Source organism: Oryzias melastigma, linkage group LG17 (assembly GCF_002922805.2).
Source record: "Oryzias melastigma strain HK-1 linkage group LG17, ASM292280v2, whole genome shotgun sequence".
NCBI lineage: Eukaryota > Metazoa > Chordata > Actinopteri > Beloniformes > Adrianichthyidae > Oryzias > Oryzias melastigma.
Genome location: NC_050528.1, coordinates 14,846,218 through 14,873,759, shown reverse-complemented (window position 1 = coordinate 14,873,759; position 27,542 = coordinate 14,846,218). Strand labels below are relative to the sequence as shown.

The following is a 27,542-nucleotide window of genomic DNA, read 5'->3' as shown; positions in this document are numbered from 1 at the left end:
GGATACAGAAAACGCATAAACAGTCAATTTGTACTTAATACATCCAATTAGCTTAGCAAGATTTAGCTAAAATTGGGCTAAAATACCATTAGAGGATTTATTTCCTTCAATTCAGGTTTTTAAAGTGCTAAATTCTCACATATGTGCATCAGAATAGAAACTCACAATAAGTTTGGTGGTTAAACTTTTACTCCAGGGTTAGAGTTAAAATGAAGACGTGTTGCTGGTATCAAATTCTCGTCATTCTGTCATGTTTTTAAACCTAAAATCTCCAAAGGTGTTTAACAGGCAATGCATGATTAAAAAAAAAAAAAAGCAAGAGTTTTTATGCCTTTAGTTACAGCAGCCCAAACCATCATTGCTCCTCTGCTGTGCTTTGAGCTTTTAAAAAGGCTTTTATATCAACAGAGATTTCAGCTATATGTAGTATTATTACATGAACTTTAACCTCTTGAGTCTTGAATTTATTGCCAGCTATTAAAAAAAGAATTATCCTTTTGCTTTCATGTAGATACTAAACTAAAGTAATTTAGGAGCAGGAGAGGTTTGATGCATATTTGCATCAATAGGGGTCAACGGGGTTAAAAAACTCTGCCATAATCAAAATTTTTATATTGTTAGACACAATTTGCTTTACTTTATATTTTTCTATCTTCTTCAATGCCAAAGTTTTTGGCTTCATCGAATGGAAAGTGGAAATCTCACCTCTCTGCTGGCTGTTGGCTCCAGCCAAGATGGCGTAGAATATGTGGTAGTTCCTCTCCTCTGGATTCTGCCGCACGACTCGGTTCTGCAGGAATACATTTGTTTTTAGGGGTTTTTATTTTAGGTCGACTTAGACCAAGAAAGGCCTCAGACAGAGAGACAAAAGAAAACACTCTCACCTTTTCTAAGAGGTCTGTGGTTGAAAAGGAGCAAGTCAAGGGAAAAAACAACACAATCAAACAGGTGATTTGAAAGAAACAAACCTAAAACTGGAGCTGAAAGGTCGTATTTTCACTCATTCTAAACATGAGAATTAAAGGTGATTCACTTTATAAAAGGAATGCACTTTATGTATTACTTTAGGAGTTAAACTGATCTTTATTATCTAAATATTAGTTATTTTATTCATTTAAGTTTAGTGAACATTTGATCTGATGAAAAAAGTTAAATAATGTTCTTTTTATGCTAAATATATATCTATTTGTTATAGAAAAATGTTTTACCATTAAACTGTTAAAAAAAGTGCTTTTAGGCAGACATAAATAATGTACAAATCTGGAATTTCTGTGTTTTTGTGAGTTGTAAAGTGAATAAGGATACAGTCCACGATCCTGCCGCCCTGGATGTTCCCCTTCTGGCTGAAATGCAGCTGAACGAACTTCCCGAAGCGGCTGGAGTTGTTGTTGTAGATGGTTTTGGCGTTTCCGAACGCCTCCATGATGGGGCTGTGGAGCACCGGCCGGCCGTCAGCTCTTCTGCTTAACTTACTCGGACGGCTTCTGGTGAGGTGAAGACTTACCTGCTCTCCAGCAGCGCCTCCTCCACGTGAGACGCCTTGTCTCTGCAGGACACCTCCAGGGAGTGCTGGCTCATGGCAGAGAGAAACTTCAGGATCAGCTTGGTGCTTTCTGTTTTGCCGGCTCCGCTTTCTCCACTGAGAAGAAAAAAAATATATTGTAGTTTTATGCATTTAGGTTCCTTGTGTTTAAACTCTATGTGTGAGACCTGTGAAAAATAAAGAGTAAAACTACCAAGAATGACCACTAGGTGGCACTTTGCACATTTATAATTGCTAGATGAACAAGTTTTAGTCAAAGCAAGAAATCTAGAAAACATCCAACAAGTGAATCATCAGATTTTTAAAAGCAATCATCAAAATAACATTTTTAACATGAAAAAGAACATTTAGAAAAACTCAAGATTATAATCAAACAGAAACTGTTTTTGAGAGGACATCACATATTTAGTAAAAATTTAAAGTAATATTTAAAAGAAAGTAAATTGTAAGTTTAAAGAAGCCTTAGGAAGGATTTTTTCTAGAACACAACAGGTTACACATGCCAGAAGATACATAAATGATTAGGTTCTAATTGTTTCTTGAAGATTTTGAAAATGAAAAAAAGAGAATATGTTTATGTTATTTTAGTTTTATTTAGTTTGTTTATTTACAATCAGAAGGAAAATAGAAATGCATGTGTTCTTTATTAGATATACTATTTTGTGCATTAATTTGTTTTTTTATAATTATTTTTTATGTTATTCTGTTCTAGTCTTTGATATTTTCGACATAACTTTTCATGTTTTAACAGAATAATCCAATATTTCTTTAGTTTAGAGTTTTATTTATTTATTTTGGTGTAATGACCATCATCAAAACATTAAATAAAGAGAGAAGAACCATCAGGATTAAAATTCCGTCCTGATATTTTCTGACCTGAACCTGAACATTAAAGATCAGTGTAACATCATGGTTTTCTTCATCACTCTGAGCTCATTCCAGCCTTTACTCAGGAGTCACCTTTCCATTCATCATCTCATCACCTCACACTGTTGCTGACAGAGACCTGACCTGGAGTCTGGACCTGGAAAAGCCCTGTCAGGTCTTTGACTGTATTGCTTTGATCAGTGACTTGAGCTTTCCTGCCGTCTCAGCTGCTTGGCAGACGATCAAGAACCCGAGCTCCAATTAGTTCTACATATCTAATGCTAAGTTGCATAACGTGGCAGCAGAGAGTGAAGGCCCTGCAGGAACCCTCCCTCTGAACTCACAGTGACATTTAGGATGAACCTGGCGTCCCACAGGACCTCGGTGAGTGTCTGACAACTTGTGTTAATTAGAAACTCTTTGGACTGACACTCCAACCAAAGCCTGTGGAATGAATCTCCACAGGAAACCTCTCTAGTTTCCCACCTTTTTTTTTTGGTTCTATTGATGGGATACAGTGTAAGATCCACCTAAACCATGTAAGAGTTGAACTACTGCCTGTCCAGTGCTCCATAATGATCTGGGGCTGAGTGCCGATGCTGCTGTTACACCCTCCACACAGTAGGTGGCAGTAAACACTCATTTCATTCATTTACCAACAAAAGAAAAAGACAGGCTGTCAAGATATATAGAAAACTGTAAATATATCTTATACAGAGAGCTTCTTATTTTCCACTATGGTCTGTACTGTAGAGTCCCACCCACAATTCAGAGGTGAATTTCTAGTGAACTCCTGCCGCTCTGCAGAAACTATGTCCTAGAAATCAACACAGCTGTTTTGATTTTGGCTAAAAATGGCATAATCCTAATTAAAAGACAACCAAGAACGATTTTAGCATAAATCAAAAGATGATCAGAGTGGGACTTTAAGAATTGCCCATTGAGAGAAAGACCATGTAGGTCCACACAAGTCGATTTTTAGGTGCACATTTAAACCTCAATTGGTCAAGTCAAGTTGATCTTCAACCATTTACGCTATTAATGTAAAACCTAACAAATTCTGTTGTGGAAAAAAAGTAGCTTCAGAATCTACGGTTAATTCCAGAGGTGTCATTGGTGGACAAGAAATAACACAATGAATTACTTTGATCATTTGGTCAATAACATATTTCTAAAAGAATTCTGACGCTAAGTCAAGTGGTTTCGCGCTAAAACTTGACACTTTACTATCAATAAAGAGCAGCTGATTTGGATGGGTAGATATGAAACACTTTACTACTGTAGAGTCATATCAGCACAAAGCAGCGTTCAGAGAGTGACACATAAACCAGGAGTGGGCAAACTTTTTGACTCGTAGGCCACAAAGGGTTCTAAAATTTAACCAAAGGGCCAAATCAGGAGCTGATGTGTGGATTGTTTCGGTAAGATACCACAAAAGAGAAAGAAATAACATGGAATCTGGACAAAAATATGCTCTAATTTTGATTAAAAAATAATATATATATTTCAAAACAGAATTTTTTTTTTCAAAACTATGACTTTTGTTCTCATTTTAGTGCTAATTGCATCGAGAAGTTGATGTCCTTACATTATCAGCTGAAGTCCATGTGGGTTTTAAAGACTCCAGTTCTAGTCTCAAGTCCTTGTAGATTCCTCAAATCAATTTCCAAACCTTCGAGGAACAAGTCCGATGCAAATATCCACCAATGGAGCAAAGTTCAGAAGTTAACTTTGAGCTAAACTTCACACATTTGATCCAACAGCTGGATCGAGGACAACACTTTGCCATCACACTTGCTAAAATATTCAAATGGAATTTCAGTTTCAGTTCTTTGACACCCGCTACATTCCTGTTCGAGTGAAGACAGGGTTCACCCTGGACGGTTCACCCTGGACGGGTCACCTGTCTGTCACAGGGCAACAATGACAACACCACACACAGCGATGAGACTACATAGAATGAACCTCTGGAGCATGTTTTGGAACCTCCTCCATTAGCTTTAATGCACACCTTTCACTGCACATATGAAACTCTCTTTGTATAAACATTTACTTTTCCAAAAAAACCTTCATCATTTTCATTAAAGTTAGAGATAAGAACCAGCCTTTAAAGCTGCTGCTTTAAAAACTGTCCACCGTCATATGTTTTGAGCACGTGCACAGATGAAGTGTGTGATATACTCGTGGTAACCGAACCCCTCGCCAACGCCGGCCCCTCAGCGCCTACAGTTGTGTTGACAAATCTGGTGGTTGAAGGTACGTTAGTGAAAAAAACAAACACTCGGCTGGCAGGAGTCTGCAATCCTTTGGTGCCTTCCATTTATAAAGCTGACGGCATGGAGATATAAATGAGTTCATGAGCTGGGACGGTGACTTGTAACTAGAAGCAAGTGTTTATGTCGGCCTGACCACTCCTCCAAATTGTCCCTAATAGCCCAAAGAGGGACCGAGAGTCTGGTTGTTCTAGAGATGAACAAATATTGGTAGAAATCATGTAAACTGGATGGAAAATGAGTCATTTTGGAAAAAAAGTTCTAAAACCAGCTGAACTTTCACACATTGACCGACTGGCAGGAAGAGGATTTCTCTGGAGGCAGCAGATGCAGAACAGGGTCATACATGACACAAACCAGCGGCGGTTTGAGATGTGAGCGCACGGGACGCGTTCACGGATGTTATGACAGTTCTGACAGTGGTGTAGACACAGCGGAAACTTACAGGACTCTGAGCCGCTCTGCTTTATCCATCTTTGAAAGCTGATCTAGATTTATTCATGAACTTTATTTATGAACTATTTGAACCCTGAACAAACAAACGACAGTCTGGATGTTTTAAGGTGGATGAGAGGACGAGGATAAAGTCAGAGCAGCAAATGAAAAATCCATGCAATGTCTCACCTATTGTCACTTTATCCTGTGTGTGGTATAATTGTTCACTACAACCTGTCGCTCGCAGCATGCCCATAGGAAAAAATGTGAATTAACAATCTTGCAGTGTGGTATAACCTTGATATTTTGTGTGTACAACCTGTATGTCCAGTACAGGTTTGCCTATTTTTCGTTACAACTCAGTCAATAAATGGTCGTCTTTTCCGTTTTTGAATCTCTCGTGATCCTATCTCTCTTTTTGTTCTAATTGGCTAAATCCGATTTCACTTGGAAGAATAACTGGGTGTCATCAGCAAAGCAGTTGAGGTAATGTTGTGATCATGACCCAAAACCTGTTTTTTACATAACAAAATTATATATAAATAAAAGGTTTAAGAAAAGCATTTTGAGAATTTTTTTTAGACACTTACAGATTAAAGGAGGGTTAAATAGGATCTGGAATTTACTGTAAGAAAACACACTTCATTGCTGTTTTGTATCAGTTTCAACTATCTGTCTTGTTTATGGCCTTAATTTATTCTTAAAATCCAGACTTGTGTGTGAGGGTTAAAATGCCAGTGAAATAGTTTTTTTCTGACCTGTTCTGGGTCAGAAAGGCTTAAGTTAAGAGAATAATGCAGGAATGATGCTCTCAAAAGTAATGCATTCATAAAAAGGAAAGGAAGAACTGGAGAACTCTTTAGGTTCTGTGGACCCTTTAAATTTGACTAGTTTCTTCTTCACAGATGTGTTTATAAAGAAGGATCATATTGGTGGGTTTATTCCTTTCTACACTTTTCCTGTTTTCATTTTTCTTCAGGTAATGTTTTAAAAGCAAATTTGATTGTGAAGTTTCAGCTTGTTTAAAAATTTGACGTTTAAATAAAGTTTTATTTAGAAAGAATGATTTATGATTGTGAATCTGTCTTTCTGTTGTCCAACACTGAGTGCTTCACGTGTGCAGCTCATTTGAAAAAGCTCAGACTGATGAAACAACGTCTGAAAAGGCTGTTAAATGGAAGTTAAAAGACCCCGGGCAGCCGGCCAGCCGGCACAAACTAGAACACACACATACAAATGGAGCTAAATCAGCAGCCAGCCGTTCTACTAATCACTGGCTCTCTACATGCTGCTGCCACCCAAAGTATCCCCCCCTTCACACACACACACAGACGGGTGACTGAGCGGGTTGACAAAGCGCCTCCGCGGCGCTGGAGTTCACCCAGAGCCTTTGTAGCGACGTAAAGGCCTGTGCGCTCTGTTCAAGTGCAGAGATTCTGACAATGGAGGAAAAAGTGAGAGAAATCCTTCCACACTTCATTTAACATCACACTTCAGAGAAACAAGAACGTTTCTGTAAAAAATAAAAAAAACAGCCCATGATATAATGAAACTAAAGCCTTCACTGGTTACATGAAACCACAGAGTTTAGACTTACAGACCCAGTCTGATGAAAATCAGGTTTTTGGAGTGTTTAACAGGCTCTATAGCGCATGTGTCATAGTCAAGGCCCGGGGGCCAGATCCGGCCCTCCGGGTAATTATACTCGGCCCTCCAGATTATTTTATTTTATTCTTATTATTGGTCCGATATTATCTTGTAATTATTTTTAACTTGTATAACTCTGACAATATATATATATATATATATATATATATATATTTATGGAGAATAAAATATTAAAGTTATTTAAGGATTAAGTTGATTTATTCTTGAATGATAGTCCTCCCTGTTTTTGTTATTCATAATTATGTTACAAAGTAACGGTTTTAAAGTTTTAAAAATGGGCATTTTGATAGCTTTTTGGACTATTTTGGCATACGATTTTTTTTAAGCTATTTTGGAGTTTGGCTAATATTTCAGCTACATCCTAGCTGTTTTGGCTAATTTGAGTTTTTTTGTTTTGTTTTCTAGGCTGTTTTGGAGTTTAGCTAATATTTCAGCTACATGCTAGCTGTTTTGGCTAATTTAGGTTTTTTAAAAAGTTTTTAAGGCTGTTTTGTAGTTAGGTTAATATTTACATTCTAGCTGTTTTGGCTAAATTAGGCTAATTTAGCATTTAGATAATAATTTAGTTGGCTATCAGCTTCAGCATTTTCAGCTATCAATTTCAGCACCTTCAGCTATCAGCACTAGCATCTTCATTGGCCAAATTCAGCTTATAGCATTCACACTTGTAATGCTATATATCTAGTTCACAATTATATTTAAAACTTAAGTTGGTAAGGTTTTAAAAATGTAGTTTTAGAGAGTTCAATAAATGTTATCATGTTTGGCCCACGACTTAAGGGGTGTTTTGGATTTTGGCCTCTTGTGCGATTGAGTTTGACACCCTGCTCTATAGGCCTGATTATGTCTTTATTCAAACTGTTGTTAATCAGGAGCAGAGGAAAAAAGTGTACTTATGACGTAGAAAATATGGTGGCGTGAGTGTGCAGAAATATGTTATAGAAAGCAACTCAGATTTTTGGATTATGGCTAAAAACAGCTTGATCGTAAATAACAGACCACTGGCAACAATTTTACAAAAGTTCAAACGATAACTCGAGTGTGACTTTAACAAATTTGCAGTAGGTCCTATTTTTTTAGGGTTTAACAGAAATGACCCTCAGCGTCTGCCGTACTCCTATCATAACAGCTTTTTTCAAATTAAAGATTTACTTCAAATAATCCATGGATTATTTAACAAACCGCTTTAGATCTTTTTTCTGCTGCAAAAACCACATATTTATATGTCTCTAATTGTAGTTAAAATACAAGAAACCACGAATTCAAATGAAATTTGTTTATAGTTGGCTGTGATTTTACAGACTTTAAGTCACAAACTGATTGTAACCACAGAGGAAAAGCGGCTGCATTGTTAGACAACAACACTCCTCATCTAACATCTCAACAGCTAGAATGAGAGGCGACTCGGATCCATTCAGCCAGAATCCCCGGAGGAAACGCTCTCCGTTCTGTTTTTTTAAGGTTTTGCTGCCGGGCTTTTTGTGACCCCACATGCCTGAGTAATTAACAAGGCTGGAGACGATGGCATTTAACCCCCAGCCATCCAAAGAGACAGGAGGTCAGGGACTGAGAGTCAGGTCTGGGGCTGACGGGTTCGTGTGGCGACACTTTTCCTGTAATAACTGCTCATTCTGTGAAAATGAAGAAAAAACCCTCAACTTGAGGAAAAAAATAAGAAAAAGTCTGTCTGGGGAAAAAAAAACTACCAAAAATTATTAAAAGCTCACTGTAAACGTATACATTTAAATCACACAAGGAAAAAAAACTCACACCAATTATTTTCTTATAACAAAAGTTTAAAAAATGTGGTTTTAATCAGACAAATAAATCTGTTCATGTTGTTTACAGAAATGAGCTAGAAAGTGTCACTGAAGGGTCCCACAACAGGGTAGCCATAGGTTAACAACGACTTACAACGGAATCACAATCAATAAATTGTGTACACAGTTCTTAGAAAGAGCTGGGGGCTGCATATTATTGATTTTATGACAGGAGCCTTGGGCGCCACATTTGGTCCACGGGCCGGACTTTGGACATGCCTGATTCATTGTGAAAGAGTCAAAAACTTTGGGACTTTCTTTGAATAAAACTTGTCACTTCTGGAACTAGCAGCTAAATGTTGCCTACATTTGAGAGTCAGAAAAGAAAAGATTCTCATTTGAGGACAGAAGTGGATCAGAACTACAGGAAAGAGACTAGACTAGAGACTAGACCAGAGTTTTCTTTCAGTGTTTTCAGTTCTCAGAAAACATCTGGACTGACAGCAACTGAAAATATCTTAGAAAAAACCCACAATGGATTCTGTTCTTGGCCACTAGAACCCTTTGGAACTATGCTTTGCAGAAACTTAAGGGTTAAAGGTCACCTGTGGGCAACAGAGAGGAACCAACATCCAGGTACAACCAGAACCACCAACAGACTCTGTCTGCCCAGCTTTCCGTCCTACAAGATGTTAAAAACTGACTCCAGGAATGGGAGCATTAGTGGGGTGCCACATTGGTACATGGGCATCTAACGGTTGTATTAGGTCAAGACTTTAAGACTTGAGCGTTGTGCTGCCAAAAGAAGGTGGCAGCAGTGACATGCATTATGATGGTTTGTCTCCAGAACCAACAAAACCAGGAGATTCAAGCTTTGAATTCTCATTATTGGACTTTTCTGTGATGAATAAAAGTCTGGAGGCCTTCCAAGAACTTCATCGTTGGTGGTTTGTCAGACTGCTGGGATGTGCGCTCTAAACCAAGTGGGGGATCTCCATAAATGCAGCGCGTTTGGATGCAGGCAGGTACCAGCTCCAGCAGCATTCTTTAATGAGCAGATGGTCTTGTGTTGGAGCTGGGTTCCCTCTCCTCCTCCTTTTTCACCGGCTACTGTTTCCTTCACCTCTTTCTGCCTGGCTCTGATTACCCACAATCCCTAAATCCAACGAGAAAGCTTCCTGCCTCGCCTCAAAGTGTCAGTTTGCAATTTATGGCTTCTCTTTCCCACACGTGACAGGAGTCGCTGCCTTTGTGCGTGCGCCGGTCGCTGCCATGCTCCGTGTTTTACGAGGGCCTTTTTTTGTTCTTTTTTGCAGAAGCCGTGAGGGTTGTGGGTCATTGCGACTCCATCCACGTACCGGGGCAGCTGTGCAGGGCTTCACTCTGAAGCCTTTAAATGATCCCCGAGTTCAGGGTGTTCAGACAAAACCCTTCATCACCCAAAGAGTTTCTGTTACTCGACAAAAACGTGGTGAGTAAACAAATTAAGTCAACTCCATCTGCTTCCTTTTTCAAGAGCCTATTCAATGACTTTGCATTAGTTCCCCCAAAACATCCAATCAGCTGCATCATTAAAAAAATGGGTCCATTCAAGTTTCAGCCCATTCTCCTATGAAACCTATGATTTTCTGTGGCAAACATGGAATACATTTGTATCTATGTGACGGGTAAAGCCCGTCCAAACTGGATACAATGATATGATCCATGAAAATGGTCCACGTGTTTATCAAGAACTAATATTCCTGTCATTTATTTGTGGGATTTAGGGTTCTGTATTTGCGCAAATTTAATTTATGGTACGGTCACAAATACAACTGCCACTGAGCCATGTTGAGATATCTGCAAAATCTTCAAGATTTCAAGCTGCCGCCCAAATTGTTGAAAATTGTTGGCCTGGTCATGAAGGTAGACGACGGCAGTCAGGCGGCAGTCAGGTGCCATTCAGGTAGCAGTCAGGTGGCAGTCAGGTAGTAGTCAGGTGGCTGTCAGGCGGCAGTCAGGTGGCAGTCAGGTGGCAGTGAGGCGGCAGTCAGGTGGCAGTCAGGTGGCAGTCAAGTGGGAGTCAGGTGGCAGTCAGGCGGGAGTCAGGCAGCATTCAGGTAGCAGAGGTGGCAGTCAGGTGGCAGTCAGGTAGCAGTCAGGTGGGCGGAATGACCCGCTTTTATAAACCCCCAGGCTGCCGGGTGGCTGGCAGCCGGTGGCACTTGAGATGGACAGCCACAGTACAGAGACATTTACACATTGTCCACTCAGAGTTGCTGCTGGCCACGATCTGCTATGTGGCTGGCCTGCTGTCATCCGTTTTGGAAATGCATCATCTCTGTCTGTCAGTGGACTGCCACAGGGTGACTTCAAAATATGCCCTGTTGGCCAATGACTAATGTCAACTTTTAGAGAAAAGTTTTCCTATCACCGTAAAACTTTTATTTTTCTTAAAACCTCTGCAGCTAAGACTTAAAAATGTGACTGCCGAATTTACTGAAAAACTTGCATTTGCGTCGCCGCGCTGTGGCATTTTGGAATATGTGACCATAGTCTATAGTCTGTAACACAGGAGATGTCGCTGGCAACACCTAAGTAACACACGCTCTTTGACGTACCGCGTATCAGGGCCCATCAGGTGTCTAGGCTCTGGGGTTTATTTGTCTTTAGTTTAAGTTTATCCCAAGGACACAAGACATCATTGGCTCAAATAATAACTGCCAAAATGCTTTCAAAATGCTGTCACCTCATTCAGTCCCTCTGGTTTTTGTCAATATTTCTGGAGCGACTCTGACAGCCTTCAGAGGAACACTGTGGAGAGTAAACCATCATTGGTGCTTTGAAGAGTTTAAGAGAATTAAAAAAGACTGCTTTTTTGTGATGATTAATTTCAAGTTGCTCCAGACAAAACGTTTGAAATATTTACATTTATTCTTTGTGTTCTTAAATGAATGTTTAGCTAACTGAATCTGTTGAACCCCCCTTCATCAAGAGGGATCTGAACGTCATCTGTTGCTGTTTGGCGCAGCTGCAGCTGGAGGTTTTAGCACTTCGCTTGAAGGCAACAATTAGCAGCTTATTAACGGCTCAGAGGCAGTAAAAGTCTCAAGGAGCAAAACAGTGTTTTCAAGAGGAGCAAACTCCCGGTTCAGTGCGAGCGCTGTGGTGCCTGAAGCAAAGCGTGGCTGTGGAGTTGGGTTTGTCCTCTGTGATTTGCATCATTGCGGCCGTCACACACGCCGTTGGTTATTTTTATTTTTTTTAAGAGCCTTCAGAAACAGGTGGGAAAATCGGCTGAAGGACATTCCTGAAAAGTAGCAGAAGGCTGCAGAAAGCTCAAGAAATCCAGGAAGGAACAGACACATTTGTCTTGTACCGATCCTTCCGAGTGAACAAAACACATCATTGTGTAGATCGAGGCTTTCGCCACCACATCAAGCCATGTTTGCGTTTACGCCTCGCTCGGAGCGCCGCAGCACATATTCTTCCTTCGTCCAGCGTCCGACCAAACAATAGACTCATTCTGTCCTGGAATGGAGCATAAAGAGAACCGTCCTAGAAGAAAACTCAAGAGAATGTGTGAAACCTCTGTTTACGTCACAGTAAATGTGAACCATGGAGGCAAATCGCTTCAGTTTCAGTACTGATGGATCTTTAGAATGGTCATCAAGAAGAAACAATCCTGCTTTTGTTAATGGTAAAAGTTTTGAGTAAATACATTTATGAAAATGCCATCATTTGTGGAGGGAAAGGTTTTCATCAGAACAAAGTTGATACTGACGTAGATCCTGCTCCAACACAACTTTCCTGCAATACATACCCATATCATGATATAGACTCCACTTGATTACAGTAGTACTCTTTGGGTCACACCCTTCTGAGACAAACTACTGAATCGTTCATGCAAAAAGGTTTGAGACTGAACTCATTTGTGTCACGCCACTTTTTATGGTCATTCTTAGAGACTCCTTAAAGGTTTTTGAAAATATCATTAAAACAATCAGATTATTCAAAGTTCAACTTTGAGAATGCTTGTAATTGTTTGGCCTCAATTTAAAAAAAACATGATTTCATCTGCTCAACATTTACAGGTATAAAATAACAATTTAGGGAATTAGGCAACCCAGTGGATGTAAAAAGGAGAGCCAGGGAGCGGGGGTTTTCCTCCCCATAAAGTGGGTTTAAAGGGGGCGTGTGGGTGTCGTTATCCCTAGTGTCAATAAAAAGGCCCAAACCAGTCGGAGAAGTGTTATAAAAGCCTGATCCCTGAGTGATCATCAGCACACTACAAAAAGGAGCAGAGCAGCATGGGAAGTCACACTTTGGTTTAAAGTAGCAGTCTCTGTGCGATCATTATGACCATGGCAACCGTATCATCACTTTCATATTTCAGATGGAAGAATGCATAAACACATTTTTCTGTCTGTACATTCAAGTCCGTTTTATATATTTCTTAGGAACCAGTCTATGGGGCCACAACATTACATAAATCACAGACAGATGGACAGAGCCAGAAGTCTTAGTCACATAAACCCATATGAGGTTGACCTGTTGACCCGGGCTCTGGAGGTTTTTGGTTAGTACGGTCCGTGGAGGGTCACAGACAGGAATGGCTGCATCTTAAGGGCAGTACAGGTGTATCTTGCAGTTCCCTTGAGGGTAGTTGAAAATGGAACATACGATTGGTCTCCATGTGGTACATGTTTTGGAAAGTATTTAGACGGCTGCTGTAAGTTGCACACACTTATGACGTACAGGTAGGGCTGGGCGATAAAATGATAACAATAGATATTGCGATAGAACTTTTTCTCAATTGAGAAATTAATCTATCACGATGGACTTTTATTTTGAAGGGTTGGAAATTGACACTCTCCAGTAACAAGCGTTTTCTCCCCGCAAGTAAAAGTTAGAGAGTTAGTCGCCACATAGTGAATAAATGTTTGCATCTAATTATTTATGTTTATTAGCTCTCATTTTGGTAATTTTTTTGAACCTTTCAATTTTCTTCGTCTGCGCACTAGTTAAACAAATGCATGTAAGTCACCATAACCCCACGGTCACTTCCACTAATCTTCTCCCTGTAATGTTTAGTTTTGGCTGATGAAACAGCTGAACATCTAGTTATGTCATACCGTCCCCTTGTGCTACACTCTAGTTGTTAGTTGTGTGCGTGTACTGGGCCTCTTATTGACCGCGCAAATGGGCATACATGGCGTGATATCCAAGTGACTATAGGATACCTGTAGGATTCCCACACAAACTACACTCCGATAGTCTAATTTCCTTATATATAACAGTCAGCCTGCTCACAGAGAGCATGCATTTTTCATGTAAACATTACTAACGTTAGTTCTTGCTGCGACCCGTTGTCTGTGCGGGCCACATGCTTGCTCCTTACAGGTTAAGGAGTTATGACTAACACTTAAGGGGTAGTTTAATTGGAAGCACCGTATTTTGGATAATAAAGGTTTCTTCTGTAACTTTAAAGTGGTTTTCGGCACCAACCCCTAAATTAGCAGTGTAGCCATGGCAGCATTGTGTCAGGATACTCATTAACTTTTGAAAAAGTGTTTTTTCAAGCTTTGTGTGCTAATTTTTGAAAATGTTCAGGTGGCCAATTCCTATTGGTCAATGAATAATCAATATAAATAGGATTTATCAAACTTCTCAACAGTTCAGTAAACCTTATCCTCTGACAGAAACCAGGGAGTCGATCTCTGCAGAGCAAGCTTCAGAGTATGTGGTTATTGTACCGTGGCTACCATAGAAAGATAAGCAACATTGTGTAAACACATACTTCTTAACACAAATACGTGTCTCGTGTAGGAGACACCACAGTTGCTACATGATTAAGCTTCCTCAGCGGATACTTTCTTTGTGAGAACAATACTTCTGACCACACATAAACAATGTAAGGCAGGCACGTATTCAGGATACCTCGACGACCACAAACCGGCAGTTGTCCCACACAAAAACACAAGAATGTCTCCTGTTTCCGGCCTTTGCTAAACTGGGAGGCTGAATATTATCATTTTCGGAGCTATAACAGTTTTGAAAGTCAGATGAAACAATGGCTTGAAGGCAGACTTTGAAAAGTTGTCTTGGCTAAAAGCAAAGAGGAAGGATGTGAGGGAGGAACTCAGCGGACAGAGGATGGAGACAGATTAGAGATTCTGTGCGAGTATAGAGATTGTCAGAGGTGCAGCCAAAGAAACCAGGAGACTTGAAACTTGATCAAAGAGTTGGATCAAAGTGTGGATAAAGACCACAGAGGTTTATTCAAAGGGACAGATATGGTCGAAGGCTAACTGTGACCCCTGAAAGCAGAGGACCAAATATCCAAAATAGGAATTTATGGCGTAATGAAGAAGAAAAGGTCAAAGTCAAATGTTATCAGTCTTGTTTGCTGCCACTTAAATGACATTAAAAATACAGTTTTCTTTCTAGATAAAGAGGAAGCACATAAAACACACCTGATCAGGATGCATTGGTTCTGTAGCCTCTTCCACAGCGAGCGGTAGCATTCGTTGGCGATGGCAAAGATGTGTGGGGTGATCTCGCCAAGGTGGTGGCGGCTGTACATCTCCATGGCCTGTCGGTCGTACAGACCGGGCAGCAGCTGGTACGGGTTCACTGCTGCCAGGATGGAGCCGATGTACGTCTACAGAGCGGGACAGACGATAAACAACATATTTAAATAACTGTAGGTACATGCGTCTTTTCTCATCGTTGTATATAAATGCAATCATAAAAAAAGATATTTGCTGCCAAATAGAAAACAGAGGTAGAGAAGAGCCAAATGCTCTAAAGAGAATCCAATAGTTAAGGCAAAACCGAGGAGCATAAAACCGTTTTCTTTATGGCATATCAGCTCTTTACCAGTTTCATATAACCTTGCGAGAACGCTCAGCAGCAGCTTCTTGTTAAAACCAGCTTCAGACTTCTGCCTTCAAAGTAAAACAAACCAAACTGCTGAAGAAGAAAGTTTGCGAAGCCAAAAGGCCTCTTGGCTGCTCTTCAGTGACTCATGCATTAATACTCAGGGGGAAAGAAGGGAGCACATCAGCATTTGAGCCTCAGAACGGCTGCTGAAGGAAACACTCATCATCACTTTGTTTGTTTCTGGTTATACAGGTGAAAGGTGACCACTTCACATGAAAACCAAGGTCATGAAAAACTGGGAGATCATCTGATGCTATGTTCTCAATGTGCTAAAATGCGCTTTTAGCACATGGTGTTCACACTGGACAAGGAGGGGAGGGAATCTGTATGTTTGCATGTTCCTATAGGCAAGTTCAATTTTACAACTTTCCTTAGCAACCATTCTTTTCTTACAATGCTGAGATGCTCAAATAAAATGCATCATGGAGGAGTTTGTTTTGTATGGTTCTATGCAGTTTGATGTAGGGTGGACAAGAATATTACCTATGAAGCCGTCGTAGGGATTATTTAAACAATATTACAAAAATGACTTCAAAATTTGGTTGCTATGGAAATAAAAAATAATTTTTCATCACAGAAACACAAGACTCACTACACATTTTATTCAGCCCAAAACATGAAAAAAACTCATAGCACTATCAACACGATTGCAGCCACTGCCTTTAAAACAACTGTAGCCACAATCCAAGTCTGACACTAATTGATTGTTGTGACTGTTGTGCTGTGTTGGGTGTGATTACAGGCAGAGGCGAGAGCTTACAGCTTCAGAGATTCATGTGTTACCCTGATGCCCAGTCCCACCCCAGCCCTTTCCGCCCTCCTCCACGTTGTGTCTGTTACTTTGTTTTGTAACGCTGTAGCTGTTCTCCATGGAGGTCCTAAGAACGGAGCCACACAGCCACATATAATTACTATAAACTGCAAGTATGACTGCGGATGATTATAATTTGAACTAAAGAGTTCCAGGCTGGACTTGAGGAAGTTGGTTAGTCTGCAGATAAACATTATTTGCAGTCATTTCTTCAGGATAAAATCAGGAATGATACGTAGCAAAGTTTAATAGAGCATTAAAAAAAACAAAACATTTTCCAAAAACTAAGCAAAAAAAAACCTTGCAGATCCAGTTTTATTCAATATTGAGCTTCAGCCATGTTCTAAAAGGGCCTCAACAACCACAAACCTAGATGTTTTTTTCTCCTTAAATTGAATTCTTTATAAATTGGGATTTTTGTTTTTGTCTGTGCACCTTGGACTGAAAGTGAAAATCTTGTTAGAGCTGTGCACACTGTTCCCATAACTGCACATTAGGCCGCTGCCTCAAGCAGGAGAAGAGATGCATTAAAAGGGGAGAGCGGGTGGGACATTCTGGTCTGCAGAGCGTCTGTTTTCTGTGGTCAAAACCAATCGACTCTGTGATCCTGCTAATCCCACACGGGCCCCGCTGACCCATGAAAACATACACTTCTCTGTATTTTTCTGTTTGAATATACTCGACCGTTTTTTCCCCCGTTTATTATCATTTCATTAGCTCTAACACAGTTAGTCAAACTGGTTTTCAACTTTATTAAATTGGAGCAGAGCTTCCAAGTCAAGTCTTGCTAAAACAAGCATATATATTAAAAGCAGGAGACTCACTTTCATGGAGAACAATTTAACTGGATGTGGGGAAACAAAAAAATAGGGCGAACGTTCCTGTCTGGAATTCTGTGTCGTGTCTAAGCAGAAACCATGTTCAAAGAACTCAAATTACAGCCGTAATAGCAACGATTAAGTGAGTTTGCATGACGATGCGCGGAGCTGGGAGATCGCACTGCTAATTCAGGGGTTTTTCCTGCAAAGAGCGCCACTTTGTTTTGGGGAAAACAGTCCATGAAGACAAAAAAAAAAAACAAATGGAAACATTTTTTCCAAACTGAAGACAGAAGCTGCTGCATTTTTCATGCCAATTACACAAATCCCTCTGAGCAGATAATGATAGAAACACAAGGGTCACGTATCGAGTTCAGGGTGTAAACTCTTTTTTACACTTACCCGCTACTTTTATCATTAGTAAAGTCTAGCTTAAAACAACAGAAGCTTTTTTACATTTTTGAGTGGATGATTTAAGCCTTGAAGTAGTTCAGAGTGGAGCCACAAAGTTCAAACGTGCACCTCACTGCCACAGAGAGCTGTGATTGGTTAGCTTCCTGTTGTTTATTTATACACCCAAAAGGGGGCAACTATTAGAACAAGAATTATTCACTAAAGTCTCCCCTTGTTATAACGCAGTTCACCTTTCATGGTCTTGTTGTTCTGAGGATTTATGTAAATGGAATTTTACATGCTTTAGTTTATTTTATTTTTGTTAGCCCATTGTGTTCTGCATCCTGATTGGGTGAAGTCTATTTAGCAATCAGTCTCCACCGTGTCGCTTCTCTTGTACAGAATGGGTTTAGCTTGCTTGACACACTCAAGTACTGGACTTGTTTTTGTATGAACTGTAAGGATTTAAACAAAATGTTCATGTCTGTTTGAGAAGAGTGTATAAAGTGTGTAGTGAGGAGCTTTAAAGCCTTAAAATATTACATTTTTGGGGAAAAAAAACACTGTTTCTCAGAGTTTATATGTATATAGTGCATCCATTGAGCTAATCTTGACCACAGACCTATGAGCACTTGATGGATAATCCATGACCACTTCTTATGAGGAATTCTGTACCACTAAAATCAACCCTGAAGTCAGGCGGAGACACTGTCAGGCACTGACTCCGCCCACCTACACAATTTTTAAAAAACAAGGCATTTGCAGGGCAAAGTGAAGTGAGAGTTTATTGAGCCAACCCATATGTCTACCTACCTGCCAATCAAAGACATGGATGTAATGAATTTGACATGCAAATCATGGTTGTGTGAACGCCCTGTAGGAAGACACATTAAAGCTCTAACAAAATCACAGCAACTAATTTGGAGCTAAAATCCATTGTCCCCTTTTGCAACCTGCCTCTAGTGGTCTTTTGAGGAATTGCAACACGTTGCTGCTTCCTAGCTGGCAAAAAAAATTGCTCACAATTTTAAATTAAAAGTTTAAAAAAAGCTGTTATCCCTAAATTTGGATCTAAATGGAAAGAAATGATGACCCTGACTGGATTCTGACCGTCTATTTTTAAATATTTTACTGTTCCACAGATTTACTGAAGGATTGGACAGCATAGGAGCAGACACAGGAATAGCAATTAAGGTGACATTGTTTACAAGACAAACAGGGACTGTGGGACACTTTTATAAGGATTTAAAGTGATAATATTCATTTATGACCAGCTTGAACTCAGGCGGGGAGAAGAGGCGGCAATTTTAAGTGGAAAAAAAAGACATATGCGCAGTATTAGATTTAATAAAAATAAAACTTAATAAGTTTGGTCTGTGTGATCTCCAGATTTCATCTCCAGTCACCAAACACTATTGCTTTGCATGAAACTCAACACTGACCGCTTCTCCTGCGGCACTTCCACCATCCTTTCACATGGCCCTCAGCCTCGTGACAAATGAAAGAGAGAACTTATCAGCATTTCCCAGAATGCTCTGGGCCATCATGAAAAGCATCATCAGGAAAGTCAACACGAGTGCGGACGGAGCTGCAGAAATTCTTTGCATGGGAAAATTCCTCAGGATAATGTTGTACTTTGGAGGACTCTTTCGGTCGGCTGAGAGCTAAATCTCGCCTCTCACCCCACCTCCACAAAACAACCCCACACCTGATCAAAATGCAGCCGATCATGCCACAGAGGTGACATAAGTAACGAAATACCCGCTTTATTCAGGAGCTTTTCAGCCTGAGGGGTGTGTGAGACGCCTCACCACAATCCTCCTGGAGATTATCCAGTGAAACAGAGAAAACTCAAAGAGCTGTTTTTGTCTCTTACATGGTTTCTGTGGCAGAAGGTTCAAATTCTCACACAAACACTTAAAACGATCCTGATTCAGGGTCACCTGACCGGCGAGCACGATTCCTCTGCGGTGTGCAGGCTTCCACAGGTTTGGCGGACTGCAAGAACAAGACTGTTTTCGCGATTTTTCTATCTGACTGCACCTTAGTGTAAATATTTTGCCCCTGCTACATATTCAAAAACTCACTATAATTTGCACACACCAGGTGAAAGTGAATTATGGGCATAGTAAATCACTCCCACAAAAATCATGACATCACAGCGGGAAAAACCGTCAAAAAACAAATGGAATTGAAATTTCTTATAGGGCTCGAAAAAAAAAAAAGTCCACTAATGTAACTAAAACGAATAGTTTCATGAAAAGCTTTGAAATTATTATTGGATGGCCGCAGAATCTACGATTTGGTGGCCATGTTGTGGTAAAGTGGGAAATGTGGTGATTTTCACATTTTCGCACTATGCAGGAAAGGAAAACCTTTGTTCGAATAATCTTTCACAAAATTTCACACGCACCAGGTAAAACCTACAATCAGAACAAAGTAATCTTGACCGCTGACCTTAAAGGTAAATTTAAAAAAGAGAAAAAAGAAACAATTCTAATTACTTAATCTATCACCTTCTAACTTCTCGAATATTGTGTGTTAAAGCTTCATAGAAAAAAACATTCCTTTAGAACATGGGCGCCCAAAGTGGGGCCCCCAAATGTCATCTTTTGGCCCACCAAGTCATAGCTGCGGTTTAGTAAAAACCACTTACCTGTTTCCCATTGGTTCTCTATGGTGTTCCAAAACTCTATAATGTTACTTTTTTTTTTTTTCTTACTAATGTGTGTTACGTTAATGGACGTTAAACCATATTCTTTATTTTCTCCTTTATTTCATGACTTACAAAAAATATTGTATTTGGCCCGCGGATCGGTCCCCATTTAGAGTTTGGCTCTTTCAGCGAAAAAGTCTATGCATTCCCGCTCTAGAAGTTGTTCATTTTTAATTGCGTTGACGTGGTGAGTTTGCAAAAGTGTATTTTCCTAGTTGTTTGCACACTATTCACTGAAATATTGTAAAAATTTAATAAATCGTTGGCTAAAGCTGAATAAAACTGCATGACATATACATATAATAAAAGTAGGTGTGATTAACAAAAAACCTCTGTTGCTAAGGAAATGCCAAAACGTACTTTTGCCAATCCTTCTAAGAATTACAAAGACTTGTTCGTCAGTCCAAGACAACCAAAAAATAAAATGGTTGCTATGGTGATAAAACCAACAGAAAAGCCGCCATTTTGAAGAAAACATATTTTTCATGAATTTGTTACATGGGGAGGGGTGTGTAGCAGTCATTCAGCTGGCGAGGATGGGTAAAAAATGGGCAGTGAGAGTAGTTCCTGTGGTCCATACAACGCCACTAGCAGCTTTAACCCTTTGACACCAATGTTTATGTTCTTTGATTTTCTGTAACTTCTTAACCGGCGTGTTAATGATTGAAAAGTTACAATATGTTAAAGATTTTGTATTTAAGGGTTGCTGGCGACGCCTCAGGTGTTAAAGGGTTAATGTTACCTCTGGATCAATCTCTGCATCGTATTGGGTTCAAGCAACAATGATAAAACAGGTTTGGGTAAAGAAACCTCTGGATGGAGGTCCTCCTTCTACACAGCAGGGAATAAGCTGACACCGTCAAATGTTGGCTTCCCGATTCGTGGAAGCGAGTGTTTACAGAAAGGCGTCAGCCGCTGCTGATGGTGGAACTGCAGAGCCGGGGGAGAAAATCTCTGCCAGAAAATCGCACCGCGAGGGAAATGAAGACCAGATGGAGAAAAAGCACAACGGCAGTAGAAGAAAAGAGCCGACTTAACCTGACTGACTGACGGCAGGAAATGTAAAGGAGGGTGTGGGGGGGTATATGCAGCAGCAATAAATTCCTGCACATTTGTTGTAGATTGTGATTAAAGTGAGCTCAGTCTGGTGTTTGGTTTTAATATCCCTGCAGACGTGAGAGGAGGATGTTCACCCTACTAACTCTGATGCCCTCCGGTGTTGTAACATGAGGCGGTTTGGACGCCATCGTTGGCAAACTGAACGCTTCACCGCACAATAAGCGCAATAAGATACTTTACAGATCAAGTATGAAAGTGAAAACTGTTTAAATTCTTAGTCACAACTACCCTTATGGGCGGATACGGGCTGTCTGCAGGTGAAAAATGTGTAAACATGTACGGGGCATGCACATGACCTGAACAATTCAAGGTTGTAGACTTTGATAGATTGTGGAGCAAAAAAGTTCATGCAAATACTGGAATTCATCTTGAGATTTGGAGAAGTACAAAAGGTCACATCGGTCTAAAAAAGGCCATAAGAAGTGTTCCTAAACTTGGATAACGGAGTTACAAGTCCATTCAAGTATTGGTTCCTGATATGACAGTTGAGTTAGTATGAAAGCACTCTTAAGACAGTTTGTGAGGAGACATATGTTTTGTACTGCAGCAACATGATCATTTTCTTGTTCTATCCTTAAGACCATCAGTCTGTTTGTGATTGCCATGTTAAGACAGTGAGCGTGGTCACACAGATATGTTTGTCTTGGTCTGACCCAAAGCTGCTCTCCTCTGATGGTTCTTTAGGTTTGATAAGGCGTGAAAGCTGAACTCTGGTTTGGACTAAACAAGAAGACTCTGGTCCTCATGAGAACGAGGCTCTCTGTTTACTTATGTGAACACTAGTGTCCTTCACTTCATTGTGAATGCAAATGGACTTTCTACAGTCCAAATACTTAGCTAGTCCAAGTAGCCACTTTTGTTCCTCATGCTTTTTCTTCCATTGAGACCAGAGTTCATTTAAGCCTCATTTCCACTGAGCTGTCCAGTACGGTATTTTAAGCGTTTCCATTGCGAAATGGACCCATTAAACAGTACAGAACCATACCTCTTGAGGGCCTCCATCGGTTGTAGGTCCATTGAAAAGTGGAATGGAACAGTTGGGGGCGAGCCGCTATAGCCACCCATTGATTAGCAGAAAGTGATGATGACATTAGACAGCGCCAATATAGCACTCATTTAAGCTAATGTTTCCTACATTTAGTAAGCATTGAGGTTTTTGTGGTTTCTTCTATACTCGTTTGGTCACGAGTCTATATTGAAAATGCCTGCGGTGGAACTGCAAAACTTCCTTGCCATCCTTGGTGACGGTGGGATACAGGGTGAAATAGCGCTCTATGCCAGCGGTCTACACCACGCATGCGCCGTGAAAACAACCGCCTAACTTAATGGAAACGCTCGCCAGAATTAACTGAAATTTACCATACCACTCCTTACAGTGCCAGACCAGACTGGACCGCTCAGTGGCAACAAGGCTTTAGGTTACCTGAAATGAGCAGCTGTTGGAACTGCATGATGGTCTACTTAGTTTTCTCCTCTGATAGCACCATGTATGAAAGCAAACCAAAAAAGATGAAGGAATGAAAATTTCTACCATTGGTCACCATTCTGACCAATGTCTACAATATAAATGCTTTTTAAAGAGTACATTTTTTCTTTAAGTTGATGCCCAGTTCACTTTAAAGATCAAATACAAAACAGACCCAACGACAGCTGAAAAATGATAAGAGCCTCCAATTTAAAGTCTTATCAAATGAGCTTGAAGCAATCTGTCCACCAGATTCCTGACAAATCTGTCTTCCTGACAATTGCTGAACCACCACCAGATGGACATAGAGGCTTTGCCAGGCCCACTTAGAAAATAAAGAATGCTAGGAATTGCTAAAAGCCCCACATGTACCACTTGTTTAGTAGTTTTTTACCCATTTCTTATAGAAAAAGTGAAAGTATTTACAGGAAGTGACATCAAGATGAGGTCTGTGAAGAAACAAAGAGAGCTGCTGAAAACGGCTGCTGTACATCTGACAGTAATCAGAAACTCTGAGCTAAAAGGCAGCTTTGTCCAAAACCCAAAATGTAAATTCGTTTTCCACAAGCTGCTTTTTGATCTGAGAGTATCTACAAGAATCTGTGTCAGTGGTTTTGTTCCAAAACCGCTGCGTTGCAACGGCAAACCAGGAAAAAAATCTTAGATTCAGAGTGTCCACAGCTGAGTTTATGAGCAGAGGCGCTAACACCAGACAAAAGAGAAAAGAGAAAGTCGCAATATCTCAGCAAAAACTGAGTAGTAGACTGAGTAGAGTAGACTGATCAAGCGACTAAGATAAGGGACGAAAGGTTTGAAGAAATGAAGATGATGAGTCCAGATACCTGGAAGAATCTTCAACATCTGAGAGTAGAAAGACACAAACCAGCAGCACAGATGTTTTGAACCACAAAGGTAGGTAACTCTACATGCCACGGATCAATTATACCTTCACTATAAACCAATAGTTAGATTCCCCTCTATTGTTTTCTCAAACAATCACAATCATATTTTTGCTTTTGAATTCATTGATGTGCATCTCTCTACATTCTATACGGTTTTGCCGGCCAACTTCCCCCCGTTCTCCACTAATCAATGGTTTGTCATGGACTGGATCTCAACCACCATCAGTGTTTATTCATCTATGGTCCGAGCTTATACCACCAACATGAAAGACATCATCAACCCAGAACCCAGCCGCCAAAGACTATGGACTTCTTCATTCACATTTTTTGTACCACAAAGAGAAGTCTTTATTTCATTAACAGTCCTACAATCTGTCAACATTTCTCTCTCCATTCTGGTTTACTCTACCAAACAGCAATCCAGCCATTCTGGTTTAAAACTAGCAGCTGGTTCTGGGTTGGACTGTTTCACCATATGTGCCAACATCTGAGGTGTGCATGAGTGACACCTCTTCTATTGCTACAAAAGATCTCTTTTTGACTGCTGGATCATAAACTCCTCCCTTATTAAAAAAAAGAAAAAAAAAAGAAAAAAAATCAATCAAGCACTTGGAGTAACAGCAGGATTGGTTAAAAACCACAAATACGAACAAGATTATGTTGGTAAAAAGATATTAAATCGATCATTTTTTGGCAAACTTTGTCAGTTTCTCTGTCTGTTGTGCTCTCTACTATCTATACATTTTAATCTACATGTGACAATCAGCTGAAGGTGAACCACAGCAAGGGACGAGTGCACTAAACACATGAAAACCCTTTTTTTCGAACAATCCCTGAATACATTAATACGACCCCCTTAACTAGAAATAACTTAACAGTCTAAAAGTGACATGTCTTTAAATGTCTTTAAAAGGACATTTTCATTTATAGTTAAAAATCCCAAATGAATAATAAATATCTACATAGTATCCATCTAAGTTAGAGAATAAGATCGTATTGTTTTGTTTCTGAAGTTAGTTCAATCTTTTATGTATCAATTCGTGGACCATGGATTGAGATGAGTATTGAATCATGCGAGAGTTCTGAGAATACTATGTGGAAGTGGGGGAGTCACTTCTATCAGAGTCTTATTATAACTAGGGTCTGTGGTGAAGGTGATTGAGATGTTTCTTCTCTGTTTCATGATGTGCATGTTCGTGCATTTCTGGTCATTTCTCTCTAAGCTAAGACAGTTTTTTGGAAACTAAAGGAATGTTTTGATGAATACCTCAAGCTGAAACCCCAACAAGCCCATAAATGTCTGCCGCGTGTCGTGTTGCACTGAAAGGGATCAAGCACAATAAGCATAGCTGAGATTTCTCAGATTTCTCTGATGGATTCTCTGCATCTGTGGGAGCGTAGCTAAATGCTGTTCTCAACGCTAAAACGACCGTCTGACCTGCTTTATCCTTCCAGCCTGTAAAGGTACTTCCACATAACATCGTCTGAAAGCAGCAGCAGCAGCTCACAGACCAACAAGGTCAAAAACCCAGCCTGGGATGACACCAGGACCCATGAAGCAACCATGGAAAATGTTGGGTTATTCTGTTTTGAAATGGCCACTTTCACAGAAACCAAAGGAAATCGTTGTGCTGTAAAAACACGTGCACTGAATCAGTATTGCAACAAAACAAAACATGAGTTTTGTCATTTTCTCTGCAAATCTAGAAGCAAGTGGAGGCCCAGTGTTCAACAAAACTAAGAGAGATTTTACTTAACTTGTATCTATATTTTTAACTACAGTACAGTTGAGTGGGTTTAAGTAATAAAACATGTTTAAATGTTCTATTATCTTAAGTTTTAATCATTTCACTGGTCAGTTGTAACTGTGTTTACAGATTACTTTCTTCCTAATTAAACTCACTTTAAAATATTCTGTTATTTTTAAACGTGAGACATAACTAAAGGTGGCTCAAACACAGGAGGAAAATTCCTGTGGTGGGAATTTTTGGAGTTCTTGATCTGACTGACCCCCCGCTGGAAGCGAGGGGGTGTTGGAGCTGGGGGGGGAGAGGGGCGGTAAGTTGTCCGTTGGAATCTGACGAATGAGTGCACCAGTCCACGGCACAGCTGGTTACAATCACAGCAACTGAAGGCTGAGCACGGCCTCGGGGGTCAATTTCAGCTGCGCCGGAGTGAAGTGGCTGTAATGCACTTTAGACAAGCACAATATTTTCACTGGAAAAAAAGGAAAATTAAAGATGTTCTGCAAATCCGACGGTTTATTCAACACTGTTTGGAGTCTGTATGAACTAGACTGTAAAAAAACATTGCATATTGGCTTTGTCTGAATTTACTCCCTAACCCTTAAAAGACTATGTAGCGCGGGACAACCTAGTGATCTAGTGCCTCGGATTTTAATGCAAATCAGACACATACATTTGTTTTTTTAATGCCAAATTTGATGGCATCAATTTGCAAAAACGTAATAAATATGAACATTTTACTAAACTTATTTAACTATTGAACTTGGATGATTTATAAAAATATATATTTACTTACAGTTGTTCAAATTACAAATCAATGTGGTTTATATTTGCAATTCAGGTGACTATTGATGCACACTGATTTTTTGCAGAGACTTCTGGGAGATTTCCTGGGAATTGGATTTTGGAATAGTTGATTCTGACAACCCAAAGTAATAGTGAACGATCTAAATAATCTACTAAGTAGTGAGTAGTGAGGGAATTTGTCCACAATGATGGTTTTATCTGCACACTGAACAAATTTTGAAATGTTTCACTTTGTCTGTTGTTGTCATCATTTCCATTTTATTGTGGTTTACAGCGCCAAACATTTGACGCCAAACTTTGAACAACTCTGGGTGAAACTACTTTAAAACTTGGAAACAACTTGAAACTGTCCCTTTGAAGTAGTCATTTTAAACAGTGGACGAACAATTTGACGCCACCTGAATGGAACAAACAAACTCTGAAGTTTGAATGGACACATGAACAGGTGTTTACTCTGCCCACCTCAACAGCGTTCCAAAAAAAGTAATCGGGTGAGACAAAATAAAGACAGAGCTTAGTTTTCTCCAACCACCTGAAGATTAAAAACAAGTCCCTAAGTGTGTGAACCTGTTTCATAGGTTTATTCTTGGTATAAAATCCATTTTTTAACATGGAGCAGATGGGAGCCGATGTTTCAACCACCTTCTAGTAATTTTTTGAGAAACTGCAGTCTTTGGTACTTCCTGGTCTGTGTCAAATTAAAGAACGGAAGGTGGGGCCTTGGCCCAACACACTAAAAGTTTAACTGAATGAACAATGAACTAGTTAACTAGACTTGGAGATGATGGTTTTGGCATGAGTGTGTAGTTTAATCCCTTAGAATGTTATTGCCAAAGAGCAGAAGAAATAAACCTTTCAAGGTGAATGGAACTTTCCACTATCAATTTGATTATCAAATTAATCTAATTTTAAGATTTTTTTTTAATGGTATCAGGTGATTTGATTCAGTTCTGCCTCAGTCAACTCGATCTGGTTGGATCGTATGAATAGAAATAGACTCATCTGTTAGTCGTTCCAGTGCACTATATTTGCCGTTTGCCTTTTTGTAGAGCTGTCCCAATCTACAATTCTAAGATCCAGTACTCTAGAAATATCCCAAAAGTCCCAGAAAAAAGCTAGTATGCATCAATGCTAACTAGATTGGTAAATATAGACCACAATTCATAGCATTTCATGTGGAGAAAAAGTATATTAGTTTATTTTTTATAAATCAACCAAGTTTTCATCATCAGAACACAACAGATTCATAAATAGCCTTCAGAAAATGTTCATGTTTGGTTTTTGGCTCAGGAAAAT

General features: G+C 39.8%; 2 protein-coding genes across 2 annotated transcripts in view; both read right to left on the bottom strand.

Annotated features, from left to right (window-relative positions):
• Positions 1 to 27,542, bottom strand: part of LOC112144307 (tripartite motif-containing protein 16-like) — a gene marked incomplete in the record, with an annotated part of 1,074,856 nt that overhangs the window by 817,608 nt on the left and 229,706 nt on the right.
• Positions 1 to 27,542, bottom strand: part of myo10 (myosin X) — a 105,555-nt gene that overhangs the window by 31,412 nt on the left and 46,601 nt on the right. The window contains exons 4-8 of the mRNA XM_024268646.2: positions 15,002 to 15,189; positions 1,505 to 1,639; positions 1,306 to 1,430; positions 885 to 898; positions 706 to 790 (exon numbers count right to left, since the gene is read on the bottom strand). Of these exons, the coding sequence (XP_024124414.1) occupies positions 706 to 790; positions 885 to 898; positions 1,306 to 1,430; positions 1,505 to 1,639; positions 15,002 to 15,189 (547 nt within the window). The remainder of the gene's footprint in view (positions 1 to 705; positions 791 to 884; positions 899 to 1,305; positions 1,431 to 1,504; positions 1,640 to 15,001; positions 15,190 to 27,542) is intronic.